The sequence below is a fragment of the Cervus canadensis genome, chromosome 4 (genome assembly GCF_019320065.1).
Source record: "Cervus canadensis isolate Bull #8, Minnesota chromosome 4, ASM1932006v1, whole genome shotgun sequence".
Lineage (NCBI taxonomy): Eukaryota > Metazoa > Chordata > Mammalia > Artiodactyla > Cervidae > Cervus > Cervus canadensis.
Genome location: NC_057389.1, coordinates 15,330,815 through 15,357,774, shown reverse-complemented (window position 1 = coordinate 15,357,774; position 26,960 = coordinate 15,330,815). Strand labels below are relative to the sequence as shown.

Sequence of the window (26,960 nt, the reverse complement as noted above, 5' to 3'; positions counted from 1 at the left end):
TGGAATTCCCTAGCTTTTGATCTCTGGTTCCTCTGCCTTTTCTAAATCCATCTTGTACATCTGGAAATTCTCAGTTCATGTACTGCTAAAGCCTAGCTTGAAGGATTTTGACCAAAATCTTGCTGGCGTGGAAATGAGTGTCATTGTATGGTAATTTGAACATTCTTTGGCACTGCTTTTCTTTGTGATTAGAATGAAAACTGACCTTTTTCAGTTCTGTGGCCACTGCTGAGTTTTCCAAATTTGCTGGCATAATGAGTGCAGCACTTTAACAGCATTATGGTTTAAGATTTGAAGTAGCTTAGCTGGAATTTTGTCACCTCCACTAGCTTTGTTTGTAGTAATGCTTCCTAAGGCCCACTTGACTTCAGTGTTCAGAATGTCTGGCTCTAGGGGAGTGACCACATCATCGTGGTTATCTGGGTCATTAAGAGCTTTTTTGTACAGTTCTTTTGTATTCTTGCCACCTCTTCTTAATCTCTTCTGCTTCTGTTAGACCCTTGCTGAAGAATCCTACCTTCAACAAAAGCTAAAAACAACACTGATAATATGCAGGTGTTGTTTAGCATTGAATTTGAGAGGGAATAAAAGGATAGTGAGACTTTAGTATCTGTCAGGAGTTCTGAAATGTCTACCTTAGGCAATGAAGTGAATCAAATACAAGTCCAGTCTAAAAGTGGTCTGCTGCTGCTGCTGCTGCTAAGTCACTTCAGTCGTGTCCAACTCTGTGTGATCCCATAGACGGCAGCCCACCAGGCTCCCCCGTCCCTGGGATTCTCCAGGCAAGAACACTGGAGTGGGTTGCCATTTCCTTCTCCAATGTGTGAAAGTGAAAAGTGAAAGTGAAGTCGCTCAGTCGTGTCCGACTCTTAGTCCGCAACCTACCAGGCTCCTCCATCCATGGGATTTTCCAGGCAAGAGTACTGGAGTGGGGTGCCATTGCCTTCTCTGCTAAAAGTGGTCAGTCCTCCCTAATTTTGGCAAGCTTTAAGAATTCTAACTTACAATCATGACTGACTATAATCCATTATTTTTAAAAGTGCCTCCATCAGTCTCAGGGAAATCAAACTTCTCTTATGATTATCTCTATGAGTTAAGTGCAATGAAACTAGTGAAGACCACTTGCAATTTTTTTTCTTTCTTGTTTTTGTTTGTGGTTTTGTTGTTGTTCCACTAGCATGGATCCTGATGACTCTGAACAAGATCCTGAAACAAAGGAGCAATATGCTTCTGTCTATGTGGGTAGAGAAGAAGACATTAAAAGATCTGAAAGAATAACAGCTGTTGTCCATGACAGAGAAGTGGTCATTTTCTACCACAAAGGAGAATTTCATGCCATGGATATTCGCTGTTACCGTAAGATTTTATTTTTCATTTGTAAACCTTGTATTTACTTACTGTCCAGAAAGCTATTAAAAGTTCAGTTTTTTAGTGACCAGATGTATGTTCAATTTCTTTGCAGACTCAGGAGGACCTTTACATTTGGGAGAAATAGAGGTATGTAAATCTGTTTTCAACAGGTTCAGATGTTTCCTATTTATATTCCTACTATATTTACTGTCTCTATTCACAAATAATTTATATTTGGGTCTGAACTATATTTTCATGCTTTGAGTATAATTATCAATATTCTAGGAATTCACAACACTAACAACGTAAAGAAAACCATTTTACAGGTAAAGATGAGAAATATACATGTCTTCTGACCTAGCAAATATACTTTGAAAGATATACCCTGCATATTATTGTACAAAAGTATATATATATATATGCTTACATATGTGCATATACTTCCTAAGTATATGCACATATGTAACTATATATACACTTAAACATTTGTTAAGTACATACTTAAGAAGTTCATTGTGGTATTATTCATTGTAATGAAAAAGTGAAGGAAATTTAAATGTGTAACAAGAGGAAACAGTTTAAATTAGGACTCCCCACGCTGTGGAATAGTGTGCTCGGTCATGTCCGACTGTTTGTGAGCCCATGGGCTGTAGCCCACCAGGCTCCTCTGTCCATGGGGATTCTCCAGGCACGAATACTGGAGTGGGCTACTATGCCCTCCTCCAGGGGATCTTCCCGACCCAAGGATTGAACCAGGCTCTCCCACATTGTAGGCAGATTCTTTACCGTCTGAGCCACCAGGGAAGCCTGTGGAATAGTATACAGCCAGTAAGTTAATGAGGCATGAACGTCAACGGTATATTTTTGAATGGAAAAAAGCAAGTCAAAGAATCATAGGTCTAAAGAGGTCCCATTTTAAAAAAAATTATATTTACTTTTTATAATTCTGCATAATTTGAATTTTTCCAATGTGTATATATTACTTTTATGATATAATAAAAATATCCATATATATATTTTAAGAAAGAAAGAACACTTTGAAGGCTTAACTGAGGCAGGATGGGGGCACTGTTTTACTTCCTTGCATTCCCAAACTTGCTGCCTGATTTCTTTTCTGCCTCATGAAACTGATCTCTCTCTCCCTTCCCTGTGTCTGTCTCTGACTAGCACAAAGTACATGCTTAAATTCAGTGTTCTACTCTCTATACAACTCATATCTACCTATTTCCACACCTGTCCTCATGTTAAAAGATGTGTGTTTAAATTATGAACATGAACTTATGAATCATGAAAATGTTTGCTGACAGTTCTGGCCGGGGAGATGGTATAGAACAGCACTTCTGCACTTCTCGTGTGGAGATAAAAATGTCAGCATCTGGATGATAGAGTGGAAGAACTTCCCTCAGTTTCAGACCATCGTGAGAGCTATAAAACCTTGCTGCTCAAAGTGTGGTTCACAGACCAACAACATTGGTGACACCTGGGAGTGTCTTGGAAATGCAAATATTGCATCCTGTTCTGGGACTACTGAACTTAAACAAGAGCTCCACTTAAACAAGATCATGAGTAAAGCCCATGTCCTTTAAAATTTTAGAAGCACTGCTTTAGGACAGCTAAAAGTTTGAAATGAACTACTTTGGATCATAAATTGCTCTTTAGTTAACATATACACTTATGCCTTTAGTAACCTCTCTTGAAATTATATCTGAGACTTAACCATTCTTCCACCAGCTAGTGAAGATTCATTTAGAAGCACTTGAAGCCCTTGCCCCATTTCTGTCATGGAAGTGACATTAATATCTAACAGATAACAGCATACTGGGGTCACATGGGATAGCTGCCTGGGCTGGTTATCTTCTGATAGAGCTCTAACACACTGGGTTTCTTATCAACTGCAGAAGAACTTGATGACTGCTAAGATTATGTTCTGCCTTATACTGAATAATTTGTAAATGGGAGGAAAAAAGAGAAGCCTGTTTTGCAGCTTGGTTCTTCTGCAGTAAATTCTGTTCTGAGTCTGAGATTTATTGTCAACATTGGAAATGTCATATTATAAAATCAATTATTTCTTTCCCCAGGAATTTGATGGACGAGCATGTATAGTTTGCCCCTGGCATAAGTACAAAATTACTTTGGAAACAGGAGAAGGACTGTATCAGTCTATAAATCCTAAAGACCCATCAGCAAAACCCATGTGGTGCTCCAAAGGAATAAAGCAAAGGATTCACACAGTGACAGTGGACAATGGGAATATTTATGTGACTCTTTCTAATGAGCCTTTTAAGTGTGACTCTGACTTTTATGCCACTGGAATCTTCAAAGTAATTCCAAGTTCCTTCTGATAAAATTTCATGGCAATGAAAAATGTTGTGTATGTTTTGAAAGTATTTTTAGAATAACCTTGCTGAGTACCAAAGATGACTAACTTTTTCCAACACAAGCACATTTATCATCTTTAACAGTCATATTTATGAAAGGTTCAAAAGCACATGTACTTAGTATGATGTAAGGATCATCATCAGGATCTATAGAATATGTTTCAGCCAATCCTCTGGATTGATTGGAACCTTAAGGTTATAGGTTTGAAATGTGCATTTGAAGAAGGATAAAAATAATTTGGAGTAACCAGAGTGAAGAAAAGGTTAAAAAAAAAAAGATTAGATCTACTAAGAAAAATTTAGGGGGAAAATCCCTACTTGATATAGTAGACTTTATCATGGAAAAATTTTAATGTATACGAAGTGAAGAGAATAATAAACTCCCAGCACCCACCTTCAACAGTTACCAGCATTCTTCCACTCTTGTTTCATTTCTGCATGCGTTCACCACCCCACCTATTGATGGTTATTACAATTTTTTTAAGGTAAAATGTAAACACATTGAAATACTTAAGTTTTAACTATTCAGTTTTTCCAAATAAATAGCAGACCTTTTACACTTGAAAAATACTTCCCAGAATGGGATCAGTGTACATGCTGAATTTAAAAATAGGAAACAACTTGCCTGACATTGAAACCAATAAACTTTAGCTCAGTTTCTCTCAGGTCATGGTACACAGTTTGAAAGTAAGGAAGAGACAGTTGCTGCTGGCCATGAGAGATGTGACATCTGCTCAGTGAGCCAAAGGGCTCTGAAGGCCAAATGAAATTTCTAAATAACATTTTTTAAAGAATTTTTATTTGTATAGAACTTTGCACATGTATGTACAACCAAGTGTCATATAAATGTCACAGAGAGAAGAGATACAGGGTTGTTCTTCAGAGTCTTTTCTTCTGAGTTCGTAGGTAGATATTAAGTTAGTTCACCCTGCTTTTTCCATGCCAGTTATTTATGGCCATCACTTTTCTGGTTGCCTCGTGCCCACGCTGTACTATAAATCTCTGGGTACTGATCATCAAAAACTCAGTAGCACATAGTAGAATATAAGGATAAGTGGGACCAGAAAGAACTATGAGGAACAGACTATGAATTCAGAATGAAAAAAGCTTTTTGTCAACAGTGGAACTTAGTCTCAAACCACAGTAATCTTCTTAGTGACACAGGGCTGAATTAAGGCTTAGTATTCTAACAGTTGGATCCTTTCTCTTGGCTATTGTAAAAATAATAAGTGAATAAAATAGGTATCATTAAGGCTGTGCTTACAGAGCCTTTTGCTATATATTATATTTTTTCTGATATATTGCTCCATGCTACCCATATTCCAACACTTGCTTTCCTTAGACTACTACTGAGCCAGGCCTGTGTTTTTTATAAACACTGTTAACAGCAGCAGTTACCCACGAGGTACAGAAAATGTACCATCTCTGGAATGGGTACCTCCCCGTCTATTATATCAGGCGCTGATCCTCCAATGACTTAACACATGTCCAGAATTTAAAATGCATGGGAGAAACCAAAGTACCTCCAGCAGGCAAAAACCATGACCCTGGTCTGTGGGACCAATCACAGAAGCATTTTTTTCCTGAGGATCCAGTGGCAACAATGAGTAATGGGGACTTGGATTTTAATTTGTTCCTCTAGATGGGGAAATAAAAATGTCATGTCATTCTCAAATACAGACATCTCATCAGATTTGTAAACAATATAAATTTACATCTATGAATTTCAAGTTCTTCATAACTTTATAGATGAGTTTTAAAATAACCAATAATAGGAAAACTCAAACTATGCAGCCTGTAGATAGAAAATATATATATCCTTTTATTATCTCTGAAACAGATATGTAGCATTTTAATAGGGAGGGTTTTTTTCCCTCCCAGATAAATAATTGGACGGATACTCTAAACAAGACTTTAATACAAACATAAATGTATTATAAACATGTCCATATTATAAACCATCGCATAGAGTCTAACTCACCAAAGGGTACATTTTCTTGTTCATTAAAAAATATCACAGTCAACATTGATTCATTTTATTTTCTCTACCATATACATACTTGAGAATGACATTTTAGCAATAGTCCGTCCCCCACCCCCATTTTGTTTCAAAGCAGAGCAGTCAGAACATAAAAACTAGTTTCCTAGTTATGTCATTAGATAATGCTTAAGCTCTGTTCAGTGATATTTAAGTTCAGATTTGTTCATTCATTCATTCCAGTTGATTGGTCAAACACAGAATGTAAAACCTGAATCTTATTACTCAACTTATTAGCAGGAAGTTTGGGGCGATCGGAAATACTGTCTGGCTTCTCTGGTAATGACCTGTAAGGTTTTGCTTTGATTTCACCTTCGGGAAACAGAGGCTCAGAAAGCACAGGCTCCGAAAAGGCATTTCTAAAATTTTCACTCTCCTCTCTGTTTTGCCTTATGGATTCTTCTTCTTGGAAAATTTTCATTATCTTCTCCAGCACGGCATTAACACAGACTGTCTAATAATTTTAAAAAAGGTAAGGTTTCTTTATTATTGGAGTATAATTGCTTTATACTACTAAACTTAATAGATAAAATCCAATAATGCAATAAAACATTTAACATAAAATCATTGATCTGTATATTCTAACAAAGAGGTGCTTTCCTTCAGCTTCCTCTGGTACATGATAAACGTGAAGAGGCTGATTCCTAATTATAAATATACCATAATCTAGAAGGAAAATTAAAACATAGTATGCTTTAATAAAAATATGCTTCACATCTCTAATTCATGTTTTACATCTTTATTCTCTAATTAAATGAAACATTCCTTTATTCTCCTGACTTAATTAAACATTTTCTGAGAGATGGAATTTATCCTCAAACATGTTAATATCTCAAAGTAGGTTTTCTGTTTTTACTTTTTTCCCATATAGACTTTGCTTATACCGATTATCTTCCATTGGAAGGGCATAAATATTTTGGTAAGAATTTAGTAAATTAATGAATCAACAATTTCTAAACAAACTTATGATCCACTTTCCCTCAAAAATGCCATTCGCTACTTTAAGGGTGTCAAAACAAAACACAGATTTAAAAATATAACTTCAAAAATTGAGAATCACCAAGAGCTGTATCTGTTAAACCTATAAGTTTACTGATGGAGATGATGATGCCAAGCATTTAAGGCAAGCAACAAGAATAATAAAATCTATAAATACAAGACCACCTAAACTAGCTTCTTTTACCAAAGCGATGATGCCTTCAAGGTGACATAATAGGCGACAAATGCTCAATGTTCCTAAAGAGAGGAACAGGAAGGAGGGCAGGCCTCGGCTTGAACAGCCCTTTCCTCCTGACCTCCTGCCTCCTCTTTTCTTTGCCTGTCTTCCACCTCAGAATGGGGACACCAGATGCTTCCCTTCACTTCCCGGCGTTACCGTCTGGCAGTGTGACCCCTCTGGCCAACGTAATAAAATTTGTCTGCTGGGGAGGAAGATGGGAAGGATTTGGAGGAAAGTGTTTCCTCCTTTTTATATAGAAGAAAGACTCTGTCTTTTGCCTCTACTTTCTCCTCCTTGCTTTGGACACTGATACGGATGTAAGGTATGAGCATAAGGTAGCAAACCTAAGAACCAAAACCAACCAACAGGATAGTGGGAGAGAAAGATGGAGAGGCCCTGGGTTCGTGATGACACTCTAGATCCACTATACAAACCCAGGAACTGCCTGACTCTGGACTTCTAATTAAGTGAGATAGTTAAATATCTGTATTGATTAAGGTACTATCGGGTATTTTTTTTGTTACTTGTATCTGAGTACACCCAAGTCTAGAGTTATAAATCTTGAAGTCCATCACTTCCAGCTACAGACAGCTTTAACCATTTATCACAACTATGATCATTTTCTATGTACGCCATGCTACAAAAAGAAGGTTGGGAAGCCCTATCCTATTTGATGGATTTCTTCTTCCCTCACTTATAACATTTTATCTGTGCCCACCCTAACCAATTCTGTCCAAGTCTCAGAAAATGAAAGATCTTGATCAAGGTCAGTATTTCTCCATCTTTGCTTGTAACCTATACCCTACCTATCAATTTGTCTATCAATTATTGCCTGCCTCTTCAACCTCTCATTCTTGACTAGCTCCTCCCCTGCAACCTGTAACATACTAAAGTATCTTCTATCCTGAAATTTAAGAATTTAAAATCCCTGTGGCCCTGTTTCCCTCTTGACTACTACACACTCTTTTCTTGATCAAACCAGGACATACATCCATGGTTTCCATTTTATCATCTCCTTTTCACTCAGGAAAACTCAGAACCCAGGGCCTCTGCTAAAGTAGTTCTCAAGATGATTAATTCCAACATCTTTACTACTAGATCTAATGGACACTTTTCAGATCTTCATTTTACTTGAGTTTTTCTGCTTGTATGTGACTCTTAACCACTCACAACTTCCTGAGACTCTAATTCCTTGACAGCGTTTCTCCTGATTCTCTTCCTGCTTTTCTTATTATTGGTCCTCTGTCTCCTTCATGGATTTCTTCTTAGCTTATCTTAAACAGAAAGTGTTCTTCACATTTCTGCCAACTTTCTACTCTTTTCACTTGGCATGGTTCTACCCTCAGGGCATTAACTTCCAACATAGATGTTATTTGCTTTTAAAACCATAATTCTAGCCCTGACCTCTCCTAGGACTTGGATGAATATATCACCAATTATCAGAGGTCACCAAAAAAATTGTTTCTTAGTTTATAGCATAAGTCATATAGGATGATTTCAAAAGCCTTTGAAAAATTCAAGTAATTGTGGTTTTAATCTAGTTTGTTTTAGTTTCACCATAGCCATTTCATCCCACTCATTTTCTGCAGTATATTTGCATCAATCTTGTATGAGATTCACATTTAAGATACTGAACATTTCTCAAAATTTTAAAACATTTGCAAAATATTTGATAAATTCAAAGTTTTTAAAAATTGTAAATATGTTTAAAATGAGTTCTTTTACACTCTTTTTCCCTAAGTTGTCTTGGCTATTCTTTACTTTTGGCATTTCCTTGTAAATTTTAGAATAAACTAGTCAATATACAAATACACACCTGCTCAAATTTTAATTGGGATTGCACTGAATCTGTGGATTATTAGGAAAATTTAACCTTTATTCTTGTCTCTTTCAATATGAATCAAAAAAATAAATAGGTAAAAGACCTCTAACAAAAAAGCCATAAATTTATTAACAGAAAGAAATCTAAATAGAGAAATATACCACGTTCATAGATTGGAAGGAGAACCTATTTTACCAGTTATGAAGATTTAATGTAAAGCACCAGTAAATAATACAGTGTTGAACTGGTATAAGAATAGACAGATCAGTTGACTAGAACAAAGAGAATGTAAACAGACCTACATATATAAGGACATTTAATTTATCTTAGAAAAGGTGTTCTGGGGCAATAGGAAAGAGGTTTACTTTTTTCCCTGATAAATTGAGTTGGATCAGCTGGGCGTCCCTGATAGCTCAGTTGGTAAAGAATCCACCTGCAATGCAGGAGACCTGGGTTCAATCCCTGGGTTGGGAGGATACCCTGGAGGAGGGCGTGGCAACCCACTCCAGGAATTCTTGCCTGGAGAATCCCCATGGACAGAGGAGCCTAGCGGGCTGCAGTCCATGAGGTTGCAGAGAGTCAGACACAACTGAGCAAGTAAGCACAGCACAGCACAATGAGATGCCCACAGAGGGAAAATCTGACCCTTGCCTCATACCAACTCCAGATGTGTTATAACTCTAAAAGTGAAAGGCAAAATAACAAAGCTCCTAGGATATATCAGAGTGAGTAGTTTCATGACTAGGATGTAAGTCAAGATTCCCTAATTAAGACATAAAAAGCACTTAATATAAAGAAGATTAATAAATGAGACTGCATTAAAATTAAGAACTTCTGTTTTAAAAGACACTCCTAAAAATGAAAGGCTAGTCACAGAGTAAAATAAATCTGCCCAGATTCAACTGAAAAAAGGGCTTGTTCCAATAATACAGTTAAAAGTACAAATTGATAATAAACCAATGGACAACTCCAAGTAGGAAAATGAGAAGAGACTAACAGAAATTAACAAAAGAGTATATCCATTAATGTATAAAAATGGTATTCAGTCTTAATAATCAATAAAATGCAAATTAAAAACACAATATGATAGTACTACATACCCACAAAAATGGCTATACCAGAAAAGATTGATAATACCAAATGTTAGTGATGATACAGAGCAACTGGGATTCATAATCTGCTAGAATGAACTGTTAAAACATTTTGGAAAACTTTGGCAATATTTACTAGAGACGAACATATGCAAAGTTTTACCGTCCAGACATTTCACCCAAACATATGTACAAGAACATTCACAGCAACCTATTCACAATAGCTAAAGTTCTAACTCATCTAAATATTCAACAATAGAATAGATAGTTGTATATTTAATCAATGGAATACTATACAGCAGTGACCGTCAACAGGCTCCTGCTATAGGCAACAAATGAATCTCACAATGATAATGTTGAGCAATACAAGACCTACAAAAGAACAAAGTATACGATTTCATTTATATGCAAGTCAAAACTGACTATGCCATTAGAAGTCAAAATAGTGCTTGCCTTTACAGCAGAGGTTAGTGATCATAAGGAGGCAAGAAAGAGGCTTCTAGAATGATAGTATAATGTTTTGTTTCTTGATCCATATGATACATCAATTAATAGATTTTCTGATAACTCATCAAGCTGTGTACTTTTCTTTTTGTATGTTGTAATTTTTTTCAATTAAAGGTAAATATAAATGGCAATGAATTAAAAGAAAATAACTTTATAATTTATAAAAGTCCGTATATTTTTGTCATACTTTTTGTAATTCAAAAAACAAAAGCTGAACTTTAACCAACCACGGCACAATGGCAGAAACAAAACACCTGTAACCTAATGAAAGCAAAACCAAAATGTTTTGACCAAATAGTAATAAATTTTTTAAAAAGTAAAATAAGTTTTATTACTTAAGCAACTTAGTTTTTGGTGGATTGACCTGGCTCCTTAGAAATGTAATTTTTAATGTAAAATTATTTTGTGTAATAAGAGAATAATATCTTGGTTTAAGAATAGACTATACAGCATTTCTTTACATAAAATAATTATATTTCCAGATTCTAATTATTTTCTTAACTTACCAAATAAATGAGTGCCGCATATGAAGCGCACATTATGCTAGTTAAAGCAGTCTTTGCTGGGAAAGAAATGATTTCAAACAAAGATCCCTTTCTGACCTGAAAAAACAAATGAGTTTTCTTATTAAAAAACTTTCAATGTTACAATGTTAAATCTTATAATGTTATTGTAAAATGAGAATTCAAATATTGATAGTCATCTACTTTAGATCTGAGTTTTCTCACATCTTGAAAATATAATGTCTTCCTCCTTTACAAAAAGACACTTTCTTTTGCTAATTAAAACCTATGACAAATCTATTAAAAAAAAAATCTCCCATTTCCAAAATCTGATTTTTAGCTTTTGACATTTACAAGTGTGCTCACTAGGGGGTGCTGCTGTGCTTATTAGAAAAACGGTCTTTGTTGAAATTCATGGAGTCATCCTTTACTAAATTATTCACCTCTTCAATTAAGCAAACAGCAATGAAAATACTGGGCATTTCCTGGAGATTAATGACCTGCCTGGAAATGTTAATCATGAGACTGCTGAAGGCCAGCATTAATCTTAGATGATCATTAAGCTTCAGCAAATACTTTGCACTCATATCCAGCATGCTTTTTGAAATGTACATGTTTACACTAATAAAGAATTTGTCTCTCAGATTTTTCTTGCTTCTAGAATGTGTCCCTGCCTCACCACAATATATTCAGTTTAAGGGAACTGTAACTCTTATACTAGGCCACCTCTGTGGCTTTGAGCTATAAGGATATGAAATGACAGTAGGAAGAACATTCCCTTCCCCTTTAGCAGTGAAGGGGCAGTTAGTCATACTTCTCTGAAGAGCCAAGTCACTCAGAGGCTTCAAAAACTCTCAAAAGGTATAGGATGTAAATATAAAATCATGTAAATGCACAATGAAGTGAAGTGGCTCAGTCATGTTCAACTCTTTGCAACCCCATGAACTGTATGTAGCCTGCCAGGCTCCTCCGCCCATGGCATTTTCCAGGCAAGAATACCATAAAATTGCACACAAATGAGAATGGTATATATATATATGATCATTAAAAGGTTCAGTTCAGTTCAGTTGCTCAGTCGTGTCTGACTCTTTGCGACCCCATGGACTGCAGCACGCCAGGCCTCCCTGTCCATCACCAACTCCTGGAGTTTACTCAAAGTCATGTCCATTGAGTCAGTGATGCCATCCAACCATCTCATCCTCTGTCGTCCCCTTCTCCTCCCGCCTTCAATCTTTCCCAGCATCAGGGTCTTTTCCAATGAGTTGGTTCTTCGCATCAGGTGGCCCAAGTATGGGAGTTTCAGCTTCAACATCAGTCCTTCCAGTGAACATTCAGGACTGATCTCCTTTAGATGGACTGGTTGGATTAAAAGGTTACAACACTGAAAAACTGAAACAATGGTAGCAGAACGGCTAGGTGAATTACGCATATCCACCCAGCAGTAGCGCTGCAGCCTTTTAAATGGTGCCTCTGAAGAGCACGTGGCAGCATTTCATTGAGCGGACACTTTATGGCGCTGTATACCAGGTCCTGCTCTAAGTGCTTACTGTACTCAGGTTTGGCTTACTGCTGTCCCTACGGAAGGACAAAGGTGTCCATCACAATTTCCCTTCTCCTCTCAAGCGATGTACGGAAAGCTGAAGCCAATAATACTATCTAGCATAGTAGCTGAGAGATGGTGGAGTGAAGAGGGACAAGGGAGGGGGGTTTTCCTTCTTACCCCCACCCACCAGGCCGTACGAGCTCCTACACACGGTGGGCAGTTTTAGCCCACTCTCTCCATATGTCAGTCTGGAAAACTTCCCAGACTTCCTGGCTTCTGGAAAGCGCTTCCAGGAAATGAAGCTGCTACTACCCTTTCACTCTTACTGAAAGACTCAGATTGATAGCATGCCTTTGAATCCCACTATCAGGCTAAAGGAGACAAACTCTGTAAGTAGGGAGCAGATGTCAGGAAGGAAATCAGATACACGTCAACAGAATGCCTCGTAGTAGAGTAAAATATTCATGAGTTTGTGAATATATGGATGTAATGGAAGGTCCAATAATTGGTAGGTCATATACAATAAAGATAAAAATGGGGTGTGCATGCAAGGAAAATTACTGTTTCTGTTTCACTGCATCTTTCTTTTTCAGATTTTTGTCCTTCACCTAAAAGTAATTAAAATGGATTAGTTTAGAAATAAATATGTATTTGATATATGTTATGCTTCTGAATGATGAATCTGTATATTGGCTGGGGGTAACTTTTTCACCATTTTAATGCTTTTAATAAATATTTGCTGTTACTATAATAAATCACCCCTGTAAAAATACATATCCTACAAAATTTATGTGGCTACTGGCTAAGTAGCCATTTTTCCATTTTATGACTCACTTGCAATACATGTTTTTCATATTATAAACCACACTGTTTCATTTTTGGTTTGCTATGGGCAGGAATAGTATATGGCAAAGACTGAGATAAACAAACTGGAGAAATTTGGGAAAAGGGAGGCTTTGTCTAGACTGTCTTGGCTGGTTTCAAAAATTTTATCTTAACCTTGTTACATGATTTTTATTTCATTTGCATTTAAAAGTATTGTGATATCACTATTATATCCATATATTTCCTTTTTGAATTTGGTAATATTAACATATAAGATACATGGATATTTCAACAAGTAAAAACATTTCAGTTTTAAATTTCTACCACATAATTTCCTGTTCTACTTCTCCCATATAATTTTGACTGCCTTGTCTCATGGAAGAAGTATCTATATTCATCTTATTTTCACGAACAATGAGATAAATCACACAAAAAAGCAGACTATAAGCAGCTTAGAAAATAGAGATATACTTACAGATAACCTGAAGGTTGGAGAATTACCAGGTCCAACTTAATCTATATTGTCCAAAACCATCTTGATAAAATATCAAAGGAGTTATAGGGGGAACTCTCAGTGATTCACAAATAAGTGTTGGAAGAAATACTGCTTTTACAGGTCCAGAAAAAAATGTTTCCTTTTTAAGTTTGGAAAAGCTACTTGATCATGAATTTGCTTAGCAACCCACAATACTCATGAATGCAGGGAAGACTCCTAGCAATCCACAGGAAAGAAAGCTTTCTGACTTTGTTTATCCCAGTATTGGGGCTTCCCAGATAGCTCAGTGGTAAAGAATCTACCTGCAATGTAAGAGATGGAGTCAGTCTCTGGATTAGGAAGATCCCCTGGAGAAGGAAATGGCAACCCACTCCAGTATTCTTGCCTGGAAAATCCCATGGACAGAGGAGACTGGTGGGCTACAGTCCATGGGGTTGTGAAAGAATGGAACACGACTTAATGATTAAACAACAGCGCGCCAGTATTAACAGCCTGTGGAGCATTACCCTTGAATGAGCTCTTAATTTGGGTGGTCCTATAAAAGCTCAAATGTCTCACCCTCTTGGTCAACCTGCCAAAGTATGTCTTCAAGATTCCAATACTTCTGCTTTCTAGGAATTGTCCTTTTCCCCCCGCCGAGTCTTGAATTACACCACCCAAGATAGACTCATGGCAAGCCCTTCAAGGAAGTAAAGAAGTTCCCGCTATTTGTGAGGTTTACAGACCCCAAACTGGAGTCTACCTTGGAGGGCTGAGGGCGAGGAAGAAACTTTACTTAAGTAAGCCTCTGTGATTCTTCATCTTGAAAACTCCCCTGGGGTCCACTTATGCCACAGGCACTCCTGAGGCTAAGAGTTTAGTTTACCCATCTCTTGACTACACCACTCCAGAGAATGTGTCCAAAGTAGAAGCAAACACCTCTAAAGTCACTATACAGAAGATTCTATCATAGACAGAGCTTCTGGTCCTGTGGCCCTGCGCTGGGATGCCAAAGTCAGCAACTGTGTCTGGGAGCTGACGTGTCTTGGCTGAAGTCATCATCCAAGCTGACTATATAGGTCACTGCAGCCTAGAGCAGGCGCAGGCTTCACTCGGGCAGGCAGCTTCCAAGGCTAAGCAGATACAGCGTTCTATAAGTATTGCTGCTGGGGATACTGAAAATCCCCAAGAAATTCTCAGTTTTCCGTTCCTAAGGCCCCCTGTAGAAGAAGCAGGTATATCACTAACCTCAGCCCTGCACAACAGGGAACGGTTCGGGGACCCACAGAGCCAGGTGCCAAGGAAATCTCTCAACAAGACGGCCAGCTGGGCAGGCCGGACCCCAGCTCTCCACATTTCACTCCTTTTATTTTCACACACCACAGAGTTCCATCTTGACACAGGCAGCCTGACCATTCTTGAAGGAACTCAGGCTGGAGTCCACTCTGGGTAAGCTGAACTCTGTGATATGCCATTGACCTCTCGGCACGGTCTGGTTCCATGGATACATTCCACTCACAGACCAACCCGCTGACCTCCACCACACCTCACACGTTACTCTGCTGCTCCTTGGATTCTCCAGGCCACTAAACTTCACTACTCACGCTTCTACGTCTATCCTCACTGAGACTTTCAGATTTGATGTATGTTTTCTTCCTTGCTACAACTTCGGTTCCTTTCAGTGGCAATTCTGAATTTCCGCCCTAGCTAATACACATTACCCTAGAAAAGCTTCCTCCTCACTCCTAACCCTCAAGGACCCCAGCAGCTCTGACCTGGGACTGTTCCCACTTGTCTCCCTTCAGCCACGTGGAACTACTTACAGTTTCTACATAAGTCATGCTCTCGCCTTAGCTTCTTAATGTACATTGTCCTCTTTTGCAGACGATTCTCCTACTTCTTCACTGAGATAATTTCCCTTCCTAGGCTCAGATCCAGTATCATCTTCTAGGGAGACTACACCAACTACTCTTAGGAAGTATTTCCCCCTTGTTGTTGCTTCCATAGTCCACTTCGCACACTTTCATCATGCACTCAGTACACCCAGTAGTCACGGCTTACTTGCCCATCATCCCTATAGTCCACAGGACATTTATGAATCCATGTTAAAAAGCAGAGACATTACTTTGCCAACAAAGGTCCGTCTAGTCAAGGCTATGGTTTTTCCAGTGGTCATGTATGGATGTGAGAGTTGGACTGTAAAGAAAGCTGAGTGCCGAAGAAATGATGCTTTCGAACTGTGGTGTTGGAGAAGACTCTTGAGAGTCCCTTGGACTGCAAGGAGATCCAACCAGTCCATCCTAAAGGAGATCAGTCCTGGGTGTTCATTGGAAGGACTGAGGTTGAAGCTAAAACTCCAATACTTTGGCCACCTCATGTGAAGAACTGACTCACTTGAAAAGACCCTGATGCTGGGAAAGATTGAGGGCAGGAGAAGAAGGGGATGACAGAGGATGAGATGGTTAGATGGCATCACTGACTCAATGCACATGAGTTTGGGTAAACTCCAGGAGTTGGTGATGGACAGGGAGGCCTGGCATGCCACAGTCCATGGGGTCGCAGAGTCGGACACGGCTGGCTGAGCTACTGAACTGAACTGAACAGAACTGAGTACCCACACTCGTGATTTTACATGCCATGGTTTCAGTAAATTTGCATTAAGTGAGTGAAAAAGGGTAGAATTACATTTCATTTCCAAAAAGAAAGTTAACCATCTTATAATCTGTAAAAGATATTAAGAAGTAAACCTGAAGGACATCTGGTTCCAGCAATGTGGCAGACTGAGCCAGTGGGGAACCTCTCACCAAAAACAAAAACAAAAACAAAAACAAAAAACAAAACAAAACAAAAATCCTATAAATTCTATATAAATAAAAATCCAAAAATGTAATACCAGACCGAGTTTACAGAACATGAAAGAGGAGGAGGAAGGAAGGGATAAATCTTCCCATGTCAGGAACTAAAAGCCAAGCAGTAAGTGTGTGATCTTATGTCTCAGGAATGGGGATGTTACTGGATCCTGAAATAAGGACTGAGGGCTTGAGTTTTAATAAACAGAATGAAGATGAGACTTGGATGCACATGAGGTGAGGTCAGGCCTTTGTAGAGCTGCAATGGGGGACTAGAAAAACTGCACCCGCCAGACCAAAAAGGTGAGAAAGCAGGTCCCCACCAGGGACTGACCCCTCCAGAGCACAAGCAAAATTCTCTAGAGAAACTGTTGTATCCCCAAGGCCAGAAGGTATTTCTATTTTTAAAAAAGTCTTACTGAAGAAAAATTTTCAATTGAAACAAAATGATGAGTAGACACAACATAGATCACAATAGACAGAAAGATTAGCAATCCCCCTAAATCTCAAAGAATAATCTTTAAAAAGATCATAAATAATATGTTTAAATTAAAGTGGTTATTAAAAAGAAATCATTCTATAAAAGGATGCTTTTTAAAAAGTAGAAATTTGGGGGAGACACCAAATATTATAGAACTTCTAGAAATGATAAATATAATGTTTGAAACTTAAAAATACATTTAATAAGTAAAAGAGCATATTAGAGCTGGAGAGAGTTGGTTAACTGGAAGACAAATCAGAAGAAATTATTCAGATGTATCAAAAAGAGATAAAGGATAATACAAGAAAGGTAAATGGACATAAAGACTAAAATGAGAAGATTCAAAAGTGTGTTTAGTAGGCGTTCTGGAATGAGACTAGAGAAAATGAGGCGGCAATATTTGAAGACATAATGGCTGAAAGTTTTCCAGAATTGAAGAAATTATCCTCAAACTAAAGAATCACAAAGGCTTCCAAGACTGTGTGGGCACGTGCTAAGTTGCTTCAGTTGTGTCTGGCTCTTTGTGACCCCGTGGACTGTAGCCCATCAGGCTCTTCTGTCCATGGGATTCTCCAGGCAAGAATACTGGAGGGGGTTGCCATGCCCTCCTCCAGGGGCTCTTCCCAACCAAGGGACCGAACGCATGTCTCCTACACTGGCAGGCAGGTTCTTTACCACTAGCGCCACCTGGGAAACATTTTGATAACAGCTAATAAAACTGAAGCTGTTCATCCCTCAAAATGCAGCAGTCCTGGAAAAACATCTCAACATACGGGCATGGACTCAGTTACAAGAGTGTTCACTGAAGCACTGTTCGCAATGTAAAAAATTTGGAAACTAAATTGTCCATCTGTCCAGTAATAGATAAACTGTGGATTCTTTTTTCTTGTGATGGAATACCACAAAGAGGTTACAATAATAAGCCATAGTACCATAGCTATGGGCTTCCTAGGTAGTTCTAGTGGTAGCACCTGCCAATGCAGGAGACGCAGGAGACGCAAGTTAAATTCCTAGGTGGGGAAGAGGAGGAAATGGCAACCTCCTCCAATATTCTTGCCTGAAAAATTCCATAGACAGAGGAGCCTGGCAGGCTACATACAGTCCACGGGGCTGTAAAGAGTCAGACATGACTGAGCGACCGAGCTCACACACACTCAGTTCTTTGGTCTCTCCAGGTGGCTCAGTGGTAAAGCATCCATTCCATGTCGTTCTCTTTACTGGATAGAAGGAAGCCTCAATTCCACTGGAAACAGAAATTATTTTTCTGTCATTGAATTCTCATGAGTATTGGGAGACAATTCTTCATGAATGTCTCTCATTCCTGTACAGATTGGGCCTTCTGGGCAAAGGATATGGTTGAATAGCAAACAACTTTGGCAGCTAGAGAAGGTATGTTCCTTTGGAAAGATCTAGAGATGTACTTCTCAAGACATGATGCAGGGCACTAAAGAGAAAGCCTTTTCCTTCTGCTCCAGAGACATATGCTTCTCTCTCTCTCTCTCTCTCTCTCAGCAGATGAGCCAGCATTCCTATAAAAAGATGAGTCTCTTGATTTCAAGGTTCCTCTCCATGATGGAGATATGGCAGACTAACTCATTACCTAGTAAATAGAGTAAAATCTCAGCTTCTTCATAGTTTAACTTAGCAAAGAGGAGGAGAAAAGACTCTGAATAACAATAATGGACAGTGTCTTTAAACATTATTTCATAATAAATACAGAAATATTCTGCAAAGAACAGTTCTTATATAAACTCTGTAGGAACTGTGGGTCTAGCAATGCAAGCAAAGAGCAAGGCAAAACATTAGATTCAGAAAGATATTTCAGTGGGAATTTAATACAGTTCAGCTATGTTTTTTTCCGAGGATCTAAAGACACAGGAATAAGCCTTATAGTGCTTAGAAATCTGATGGTTAACAAAACAGAAACCATTTTTTACTTTCTCAAACTTCTGATATTATAAAGGAGCCTTTTATAAACGCTGTTTCAGGCAATTCATAGTTGAAATATCTGATGCTTTCTGGAAATGTCAAAAATCTTTGATTAAAGAGATTCCTATATAATATTTTGTTTATTTTAGCCACTCATCATCCATTTTCTCATCTCAAAACAACGCATTTTTGTTTGAGGGTTCATTCTTTCCCCATCCCTAAGTGGCATTGTCTGAATGGGGCCACAACTCCTACTCTAGGAATGAAGCAGTAGTCAATTCCTAGACCAGTCAATGCACCCCATTTCCTTGGTTTAGAGGAAAGTCAGTCTCTAAAAGTGCACCTCAGGACTTAGCCAGGAATGTTGGATCAAGGACTCTTATTCTTTTCTGCTGTAATTGAACCTGGAAGGATGTAGCCCCTGAGAACAACTGCAAATCATCTTGTGACCATGAGGAGAAAGTCAGTCTAAGAATGGAGTCAACATAGAGAGACCTGAACCAAGAGATGAGTCAAAGAAAGAAAGAGGATCCTGAAGGTATTGTGTACTATATCCAGCTATGCCTGAAAGCTTCTCAACTCTGGGTTGTTTGACTCCAAGAACTAATACATATCCTTTCTGGCTTAACTCGCATTTTAACAAAGGAATGTTTTGAATAATGCCCAGATTGAAAAACTCAGAGTTGTGTGCCATAAAGTTTAGAAAAAAAGAAGCTGGTCTAGAAAAACTTAGAGCTTTTTTGTCCTTAATATAATACTGCTGCTAAGTCACTTCAGTCGTGTCCGACTCTGTGCGACCCCATAGACGGCAGCCCACCAGGCTCCCCCGTCCCTGGGATTCTCCAGGCAAGAACACTGGAGTGGGTTGCCATTTCCTTCTCCAATGCATAAAAGTGAAACGTGAAAGTGAAGTCGCTCAGTCATGTCTGACTCTTCGCGACCCCATGGACTGCAGCCTACCAGGCTCCTCCGTCCGTGGGATTTTTGAGGCAAGAGTACTAGAGTGGGCTGCCATTGCCTTCTCCGCCTTAATATAATAGAGCCTCAATAAACAACACAGAACATGGAATTTGAAACAGACCTGAACATTGACACGTCTATCAAAATGAATTTATAGCTAAATATACTCATTATATCAAACCAAGATTATATTGGAGACATAATAAAGTTATAGGGACAAGGACACAAGGCACTGTCATTTTTTTTTTTAATCTTAGAAAAGTCTTTTTATAAATCTTGAAGAACTAGCAGTACTTTTTTTTGGGGGGGGGGTTTTGTCATACATTGATATGAATCAGCCATAGATTTAAAACTCCTAGAGGAGAACATAGGCAAAACACTCTCCGACATAAATCACAGCAAGATCCTCTATGACCCACCTCCCAGAATATTGGAAATAAAAGCAAAACTAAACAAATGGGACCTAATGAAACTTAAAAGCTTTTGCACTACAAAGGAAACTATAAGTAAGGTGAAAAGACAGCCCTCAGATTGCGAGAAAATAATAGCAAATGAAGAAACAGACAAAGGATTAATCTCAAAAATATACAAGCAACTCCTGCAGCTCAATTCCAGAAAAATAAATGACCCAATCAAAAAATGGGCCAAAGAACAAAACAGACATTTCTCCAAAGAAGACATACAGATGGCTAACAAACACATGAAAAGATGCTCAACATCACTCATTATTAGAGAAATGCAAATCAAAACCACAATGAGGTACCATTACACGCCAGTCAGGATGGCTGCTATCCAAAAGTCTACAAGCAATAAATGCTGGAGAGGGTGTGGAGAAAAGGGAACCCTCTTACACTGTTGGTGGGAATGCAAACTAGTACAGCCACTATGGAGAACAGTGTGGAGATTTCTTAAAAAACTGGAAATAGAACTGCCATATGACCTAGCAATCCCACTTCTGGGCATACACACTGAGGAAACCAGATCTGAAAGAGACACGTGCACCCCAATGTTCATCGCGGCACTGTAATTTTTAAGGCTTGTTGTAGAATTTCTTTTAGGTTTTGATGTAAGTGGTAACTTGCATGCTTATAGGGGACGACAGAGGATGAGATGGTTGGATGGCATCACTGACTCAATGGACATGCTGCTGCTGCTGCTAAGTCGCTTCAGTCGTGTCTGACTCTGTGCGACCCCATAGACAGCAGCCCACAATGGACATGAGTTTGAGTAAACTCCAGGAGTTGGTGATGGACAGGGAGGCCTGGTGTGCTCTGGTCCATGGGGTCACAAAGAGTCGGACACGACCGAGCGACTGAAATGAACTGAACTGATTTAGGTTGAACCATTTGAAATCAAAAGTTTCATTTAGTTCAATCGAATAACAAGGGAGAAAAAAGTCTGCATTACTTCCTATTTCAGATTTATTTAAACCAGAGAATATACCACACTGAAAAAAAGGCCCATACATTCATTTCTCTTAGCCAACTGTTTTACATCTAGGATAGTCAAATGTGCTACATTTTCATTTTTCATACTGTCCAATTTCAGGATATTTCCTACAAAAAGACCCACATCCTGAGCAAATGCAATGTTTCCTTACCTGTATGTTATACAGGGGTTGTCTTGGTGCATTAACTTCCTTGAGCAAACGATGAGATATGGCCCTTAACTCTAAAAGTCGGCAAGCAAGCTGAGGTTGCAGAAGCTTGGCAACTGATTTGGAGGATCTGGAAATGCTGTTTAATCCTTGAATTAATGTTCCTCGGTTGATCTTGGCTAAAGCAATAGCCATTCTGATTTTGGATGGTTTTTGCATGGGTTCTCTTTTCTGGAAAAGAAGTCTTTGAAAAGTGACTGATGTGTGATTCTCCAGTACATTATTTATTCATTAAAAAAATGTTTAAATTTGAAATATAGTTGATGTACAATAGTATGGTAGTCTTGGGTGTGCTACATAATTTGACATTTGCAAACAGTATGAAACAAACACCACAATAAGTCTAGTAACCATCTGTCCCCATACAAAGTTATTACAATATTATTGATCATATTCCTTGTGCTGTATATTGCATCCTCACTACTTATTGTATAACTGGAGATCTGTACCTCTTAATCACCTTCATTAATTTCAGTAACACTGCTCCCTTCCTTCATTCCACCCCAAATCCCCCACAACCACCCACTTGTTTCCAGTACATTTTAAAAATCATCTTTAGGTAGAGACAAGTGCCATATAACTGTACATTGTGCCTGATACTAAGAGTCCAGTAATCATCTCCTACCCTCCATACAACTCATGGATCCCATCCATGTATTTAAATATTTTTATGGATATATGATTTTTTTCCTTAGGATGTGGAAGTGAAAGTAACTCAGTCATGTCCGATGTTGGGACCCCATGGACTGTAGCCCTCCAGGCTCCTCTGTCCATGGGATTCTCCAGGCAAGAATACTGGAGTGGGTTGCCATTTCCAGAATTAACTTATGAGCCTAAAGACAAAAACTTTTCATTTTGTCTCTGGATTTATCTGTTTTTGCATTTTTTAAAAGGAGCTCTTTCAAAAGTAAACAATTCTTATTCAAATATCATTCAATGTTTGAATTTTTCAAACAACCCTTATTCAAAACTCTTACAAATATTTTCCCAGCTTACTTTAAAATTTCAAATGATAAAATATAGCATATATACATAATGCACAATTTACTTGAAAAATTTTTTTTACTAGTTAAGGTGCAGAGCAAAGGAATGATGTTAATGAGCCCAGGTTCTTCCATCTTCCCATACACAGTAAAGCACTAAATTTGTTAACTTGAGATGTCTGGTTTTCCTTGTTTTTAAGTTAAATGAAAAGATCTTTAATTCTACAGTGATTTACAACTTATGGTATCATATAATCCCATAGTAACTCCTTTTCAATCCGTTAACCTTATGTTGCCCCTCCCCTTTCCTTCTCCCCACTGGTAACCACTAGTTTGCTCCCTATATCTGTGAATCTGGTTCTTTCTTGTTTTATCCACTAGTTTGTTCTCTGTCTGACTTATTTCACTTAGTCAAAGGCCCTCCAAGTCCATCCCTATTACTGCAAATGGCAAAATTTCATTCTTTTTTAATGGCCAAATAGTATTCCATTGTGTAACACATCTCCTTTATCCATTCATCAATTGATGGACACTTAGGTTGCTTCCATATCTTGGCAATTGTAAATAATGCCACTATCAACACTGAGGTACAGGCATCTTTTTGAATTAGTGTTTTTTACTTTTTGGATATATACTCAGGAGTTTAATTGCTGGGTCATATGGTAGTTCTATTTTTAGTTTTTGAGAAATTGCTAGATTGTTTTCCACAATGGCTGCACCAGTTTACATTCCCAACAGTGTAGGAGGGTTCCTATTTCTCCACACCCTCAGCAACATTATTTGTGTTCTTTTTGATGACAGCCATCCTGACAGGTGTGAGGTGATATTTCACTGTTGTTTTAATTTGTATTTCCCTGATGATTAGCAACGATGAACATCTTTTCATGTGCCTGATAGCAATCTGCATTTCCTCTTTAGGAAAATGTCTGTTCAGTTCTTCTGCCAATTTTTAAAATCAGATTGTTGACTTTTTAAATGTTAAATTTCATGAACTATTTATATATGTTGGATATTACCCCTTATCAGTCACATCATCTACAAGTATCTTTTCCCATTCAGTAGGTTGTCTTTTCCTTTTATCAATAGTTTCCTTTGCTGTGCAAAAGCTTTTAAGTTTAATTAGGTCCCATTTGTTTATTTTTGCTTTTGTTCCCTTTGCTTTAGGAGATGGATCCAAAAAACTATTGCTGTAAATTATGTCAGCATGTTCTGCCTATGTTTTCCTCCAGGAATTTTATAGTGCATAGATACCCAAAAGCACTCTTGCATGGGTATCTAATCCATTTTGAGTTTATTTTTATACATGGTGTTAGAGAACACTAATTTCATTCTTATATAAGTAGCTGTCCAGTTTTCCTAGCACTGCTTATTGAAGAGACTATCTTTTCTCCACTGTATATTCTTGCCTCCTTTGTCATAGATTAGTTAACCTTAAGTGTGTGGGTTTATTTCTAGGCTCTCTATTCTGTCCCATTGACCTATGTGTCCCATTGTGTCCCACTGACCTACGTGTCCCACTGACCTATGTGTCCCACTGACCTACGTGTCCCATTGACCTACGTGTCCCACTGACCTATGTGTTCCATTGACCTGTGTGTCTGTTTTTGTGCCAGGACCATACAGTTTTGGCTATTACAGCTTTGTAGTCCAGTCTGAAGCCAGATAGCATGATTCCTCCTGTTTGTTCTTCTTTCTCAGGAGTGTTGTGGCTATTTGGGGTCTTTTGTGTTTCCATATGTTTTAAAATTATTTGTTCTAGTTCTGTGAAAAAAAAATTCCATTGGTATTTTGATAGGGATTATGTTGAATCTGTGTGTTGCCTTAGTAGTGTGATCATTTTTAATAATATTAATTCTTCCAATCCAAGAATATGGTATATCTCTCCATTTGTCTGTGTGTTCAATTTCTTTCATTAGTGTCTTATAGTTTTCCAAGTACAGGTCTTTTACTTCCATAGGTAGGTTTATTCCTAGGTATTTTATTCTTTTTGATGCAATGGTAACTGGGATTGTTTCTTTAACTTCTGTTTCTGATGGTCTATTGTTAGTGTATGGAAATGCAGCAGATTTTTAAATATTAATTTTGTATCCTGCAGCTTTACTGAACTCATTGATGAGCTCGAGTAGTTTTCTGGTAGCATCTTTAGGATTCTCTGTGTTTAATATCACGTCAACTGCAAACAGTGACAGCTTTACTTCTTCCTTTCCAATTTGGATTCCTTTAATTTTTTTTTTTCTTCTCTGATACCTGTGGCTAGGGTGGTGAGAGTCGATGGACATCCTTGTATATAATATACAGCATACATACATAATACAAAATGTATGATTTGAATTTTAATGTTAAAATATAGTACACATATACTATGCATTGCACAGTTAAAAAAAAATAAAACAAAAGCCCTATGTACTAAACAAACTCACAATACTTTCAGTTCTCTTCTGAAAACCTCAAATCTTCTATGAACATTCTGACAGAAAACACTTCTGGCATTTCTAAAACACATGACATGTAGCTCTCTGTTCTAGCAGAAAGTGAACCACAGGGAAATTACTTACAGTGTGGTTAGACTGCATTCCAGGCAACAGACAAGTATAATTTCCATTATTCATTTAAGTAATTTTATGAGCTATTCTGGCTTTTCAGTATATAACTTGGGGGAAAGAGTTGGTTAATAACAAAAAGAAGCGACTTTGAATCTCATTTATTTGTTGAGTCCAAATATCTAAGTTCAAAACATCTTTTGGATTTTTTGACCTACAATAAACATCATGTTTGTTTCAGGGCTAACATGATGTATCTTTATTTTAAATGCCTCAACTTTTATCCTGCAGTCATAATTTTATTGGTGCTGCTTTTGTCATCAAATTTCAGTACTTCTCTTACTCTTCAGCATTTGCCATTGGAGATAACCAAAAGCTGTTCTAGCCTGTTAATGGAGATGTATTTCTGCGACATCTGGTGTCCTACTGTGGCTTAGCCTATTAACTTTGCCGAAAAGTCCCATTAGCCCACCTGTGGTCTCAATCCTCCTAGTCAACAGAACAGTAGAGGACGGGCTAAGCTGTGGGCTGCTACAGCTGCTATAATTCCAAGCCTCTTCAGAGCGCAGCAATCCTGACAAGCAGTTAGATGGTAGGGAGAACAAGCGCAACGAATACACAGGTGCAATCACTTGGTATTATCTAAGCTGGCTGCAAGCACACCTTGCACAGAAACCACATGGTCTGCAGCATTCAAAGTTCCTGCACAGATTCAATCTCTTGTGACCTTATGCTCTGCTGCACTGACTCTTCCTTCCAACTCCTCCTTGAGGCAGAGCAGCTGGAAAAAGTTTGGTTTTACTTCCAATTACAATTTACAGTTGTCTCTCGGCATCCCATGTGGACTAGTTAGTTCTAGGACCCCCAAGCATCTCAAAATCCGTGGATGCTTAAGTCATTTATATAAAATGGCACAGTATTTGCATATAACCTAGGCACATCCTCCTTTATACTTTAAATCATCTCTAGATTACTTATAAAACCTCATGCAATGTGTTATGTAAATAGTTGTCTGCAATCAGCAAACTTAAGTTTTGCTTCTTGGAACTTACTGGAATTTTTTTTCCTGAATATTTTCAATCAGAGGTTTGTTGAATCCCTGGCACTGAGAGCTGACTGTACTGTTTTCTCTCTTTATAATTTATAATCAGAGGATGAGGGCCATATTGCCAGGTCAAACAGAAATGGGACATGTGCAGTCCCACCATTACTGAAACCTTGTCTATGTGGTCATTAGTGTTTTAGGGATCTTCATTTTTTCAGCTGCAAAATATTAACATTCTGTAGTTTCCCTGTCCTTATTTTGTCAGTTCCTTTACAAAATCTTGGTGATCTGTATTGGCCTGGATTCACCGACTTTGCATGTGTATTTTGATTAACCAATCTTGATGCATTCTTCCAAACATCACACTAGATTGATCCATTCAACTTTCTCCTCTTTTACAAGATTGTCTAAGTTTTTATCTCTGTAGAAAAATAAGCCTGTTTGTAATTGATAATCTACTAATCAAAACTCTCCTGCAAGGTTCATAAACTTTGTGTTGACCAAAAATACAGCATTTATTACAAACAATATTTTTAAAAATTTAAGTGCATTATAGTAAAGCTTTATTGCACTTTTGGTTATCTTTCTCATTTTAGTCTCCTCCTGAGTTTATAGCATTTTCCAATAGACTCAGTCTCTTCCCAATTAATACCATCTTTGTTTCCTTTAATGCTTAAATGGTTACAATTTGATGACTCCGCTTCTATTTTAAAATGCCTAAGGAAGGCATTTTGATACTTTCCTAGATAACTGAAAGAATTATTA

General features: G+C 37.9%; 2 protein-coding genes across 13 annotated transcripts in view; one reads left to right on the top strand and one right to left on the bottom strand.

The window, feature by feature from the left end:
- The first annotated feature begins 1,156 nt into the window (after window positions 1-1,156).
- On the top strand, window positions 1,157-3,715 carry RFESD (Rieske Fe-S domain containing). The gene is made up of 3 exons (XM_043464636.1): window positions 1,157-1,356; window positions 1,463-1,497; window positions 3,429-3,715. Exons 1-3 carry the CDS (start codon window positions 1,179-1,181, stop codon window positions 3,690-3,692), a joined length of 477 nt encoding a protein of 158 aa, XP_043320571.1. The 5' UTR covers window positions 1,157-1,178; the 3' UTR covers window positions 3,693-3,715.
- Window positions 3,716-5,748: 2,033 nt separating this feature from the next.
- The window catches only part of SPATA9 (spermatogenesis associated 9), a 53,975-nt gene continuing 32,763 nt past the window's right edge, over window positions 5,749-26,960 (bottom strand). For all 12 annotated transcript variants that reach the window (XM_043464633.1, XM_043464634.1, XM_043464626.1 and 9 more), the window contains 3 exons: window positions 21,571-21,798; window positions 10,912-11,007; window positions 5,749-6,220 (listed from right to left, as the gene is read on the bottom strand). In XM_043464633.1, the coding sequence (XP_043320568.1) occupies window positions 5,933-6,220; window positions 10,912-11,007; window positions 21,571-21,798 (612 nt within the window). In that variant the 3' untranslated portion in view covers window positions 5,749-5,932. The remainder of the gene's footprint in view (window positions 6,221-10,911; window positions 11,008-21,570; window positions 21,799-26,960) is intronic.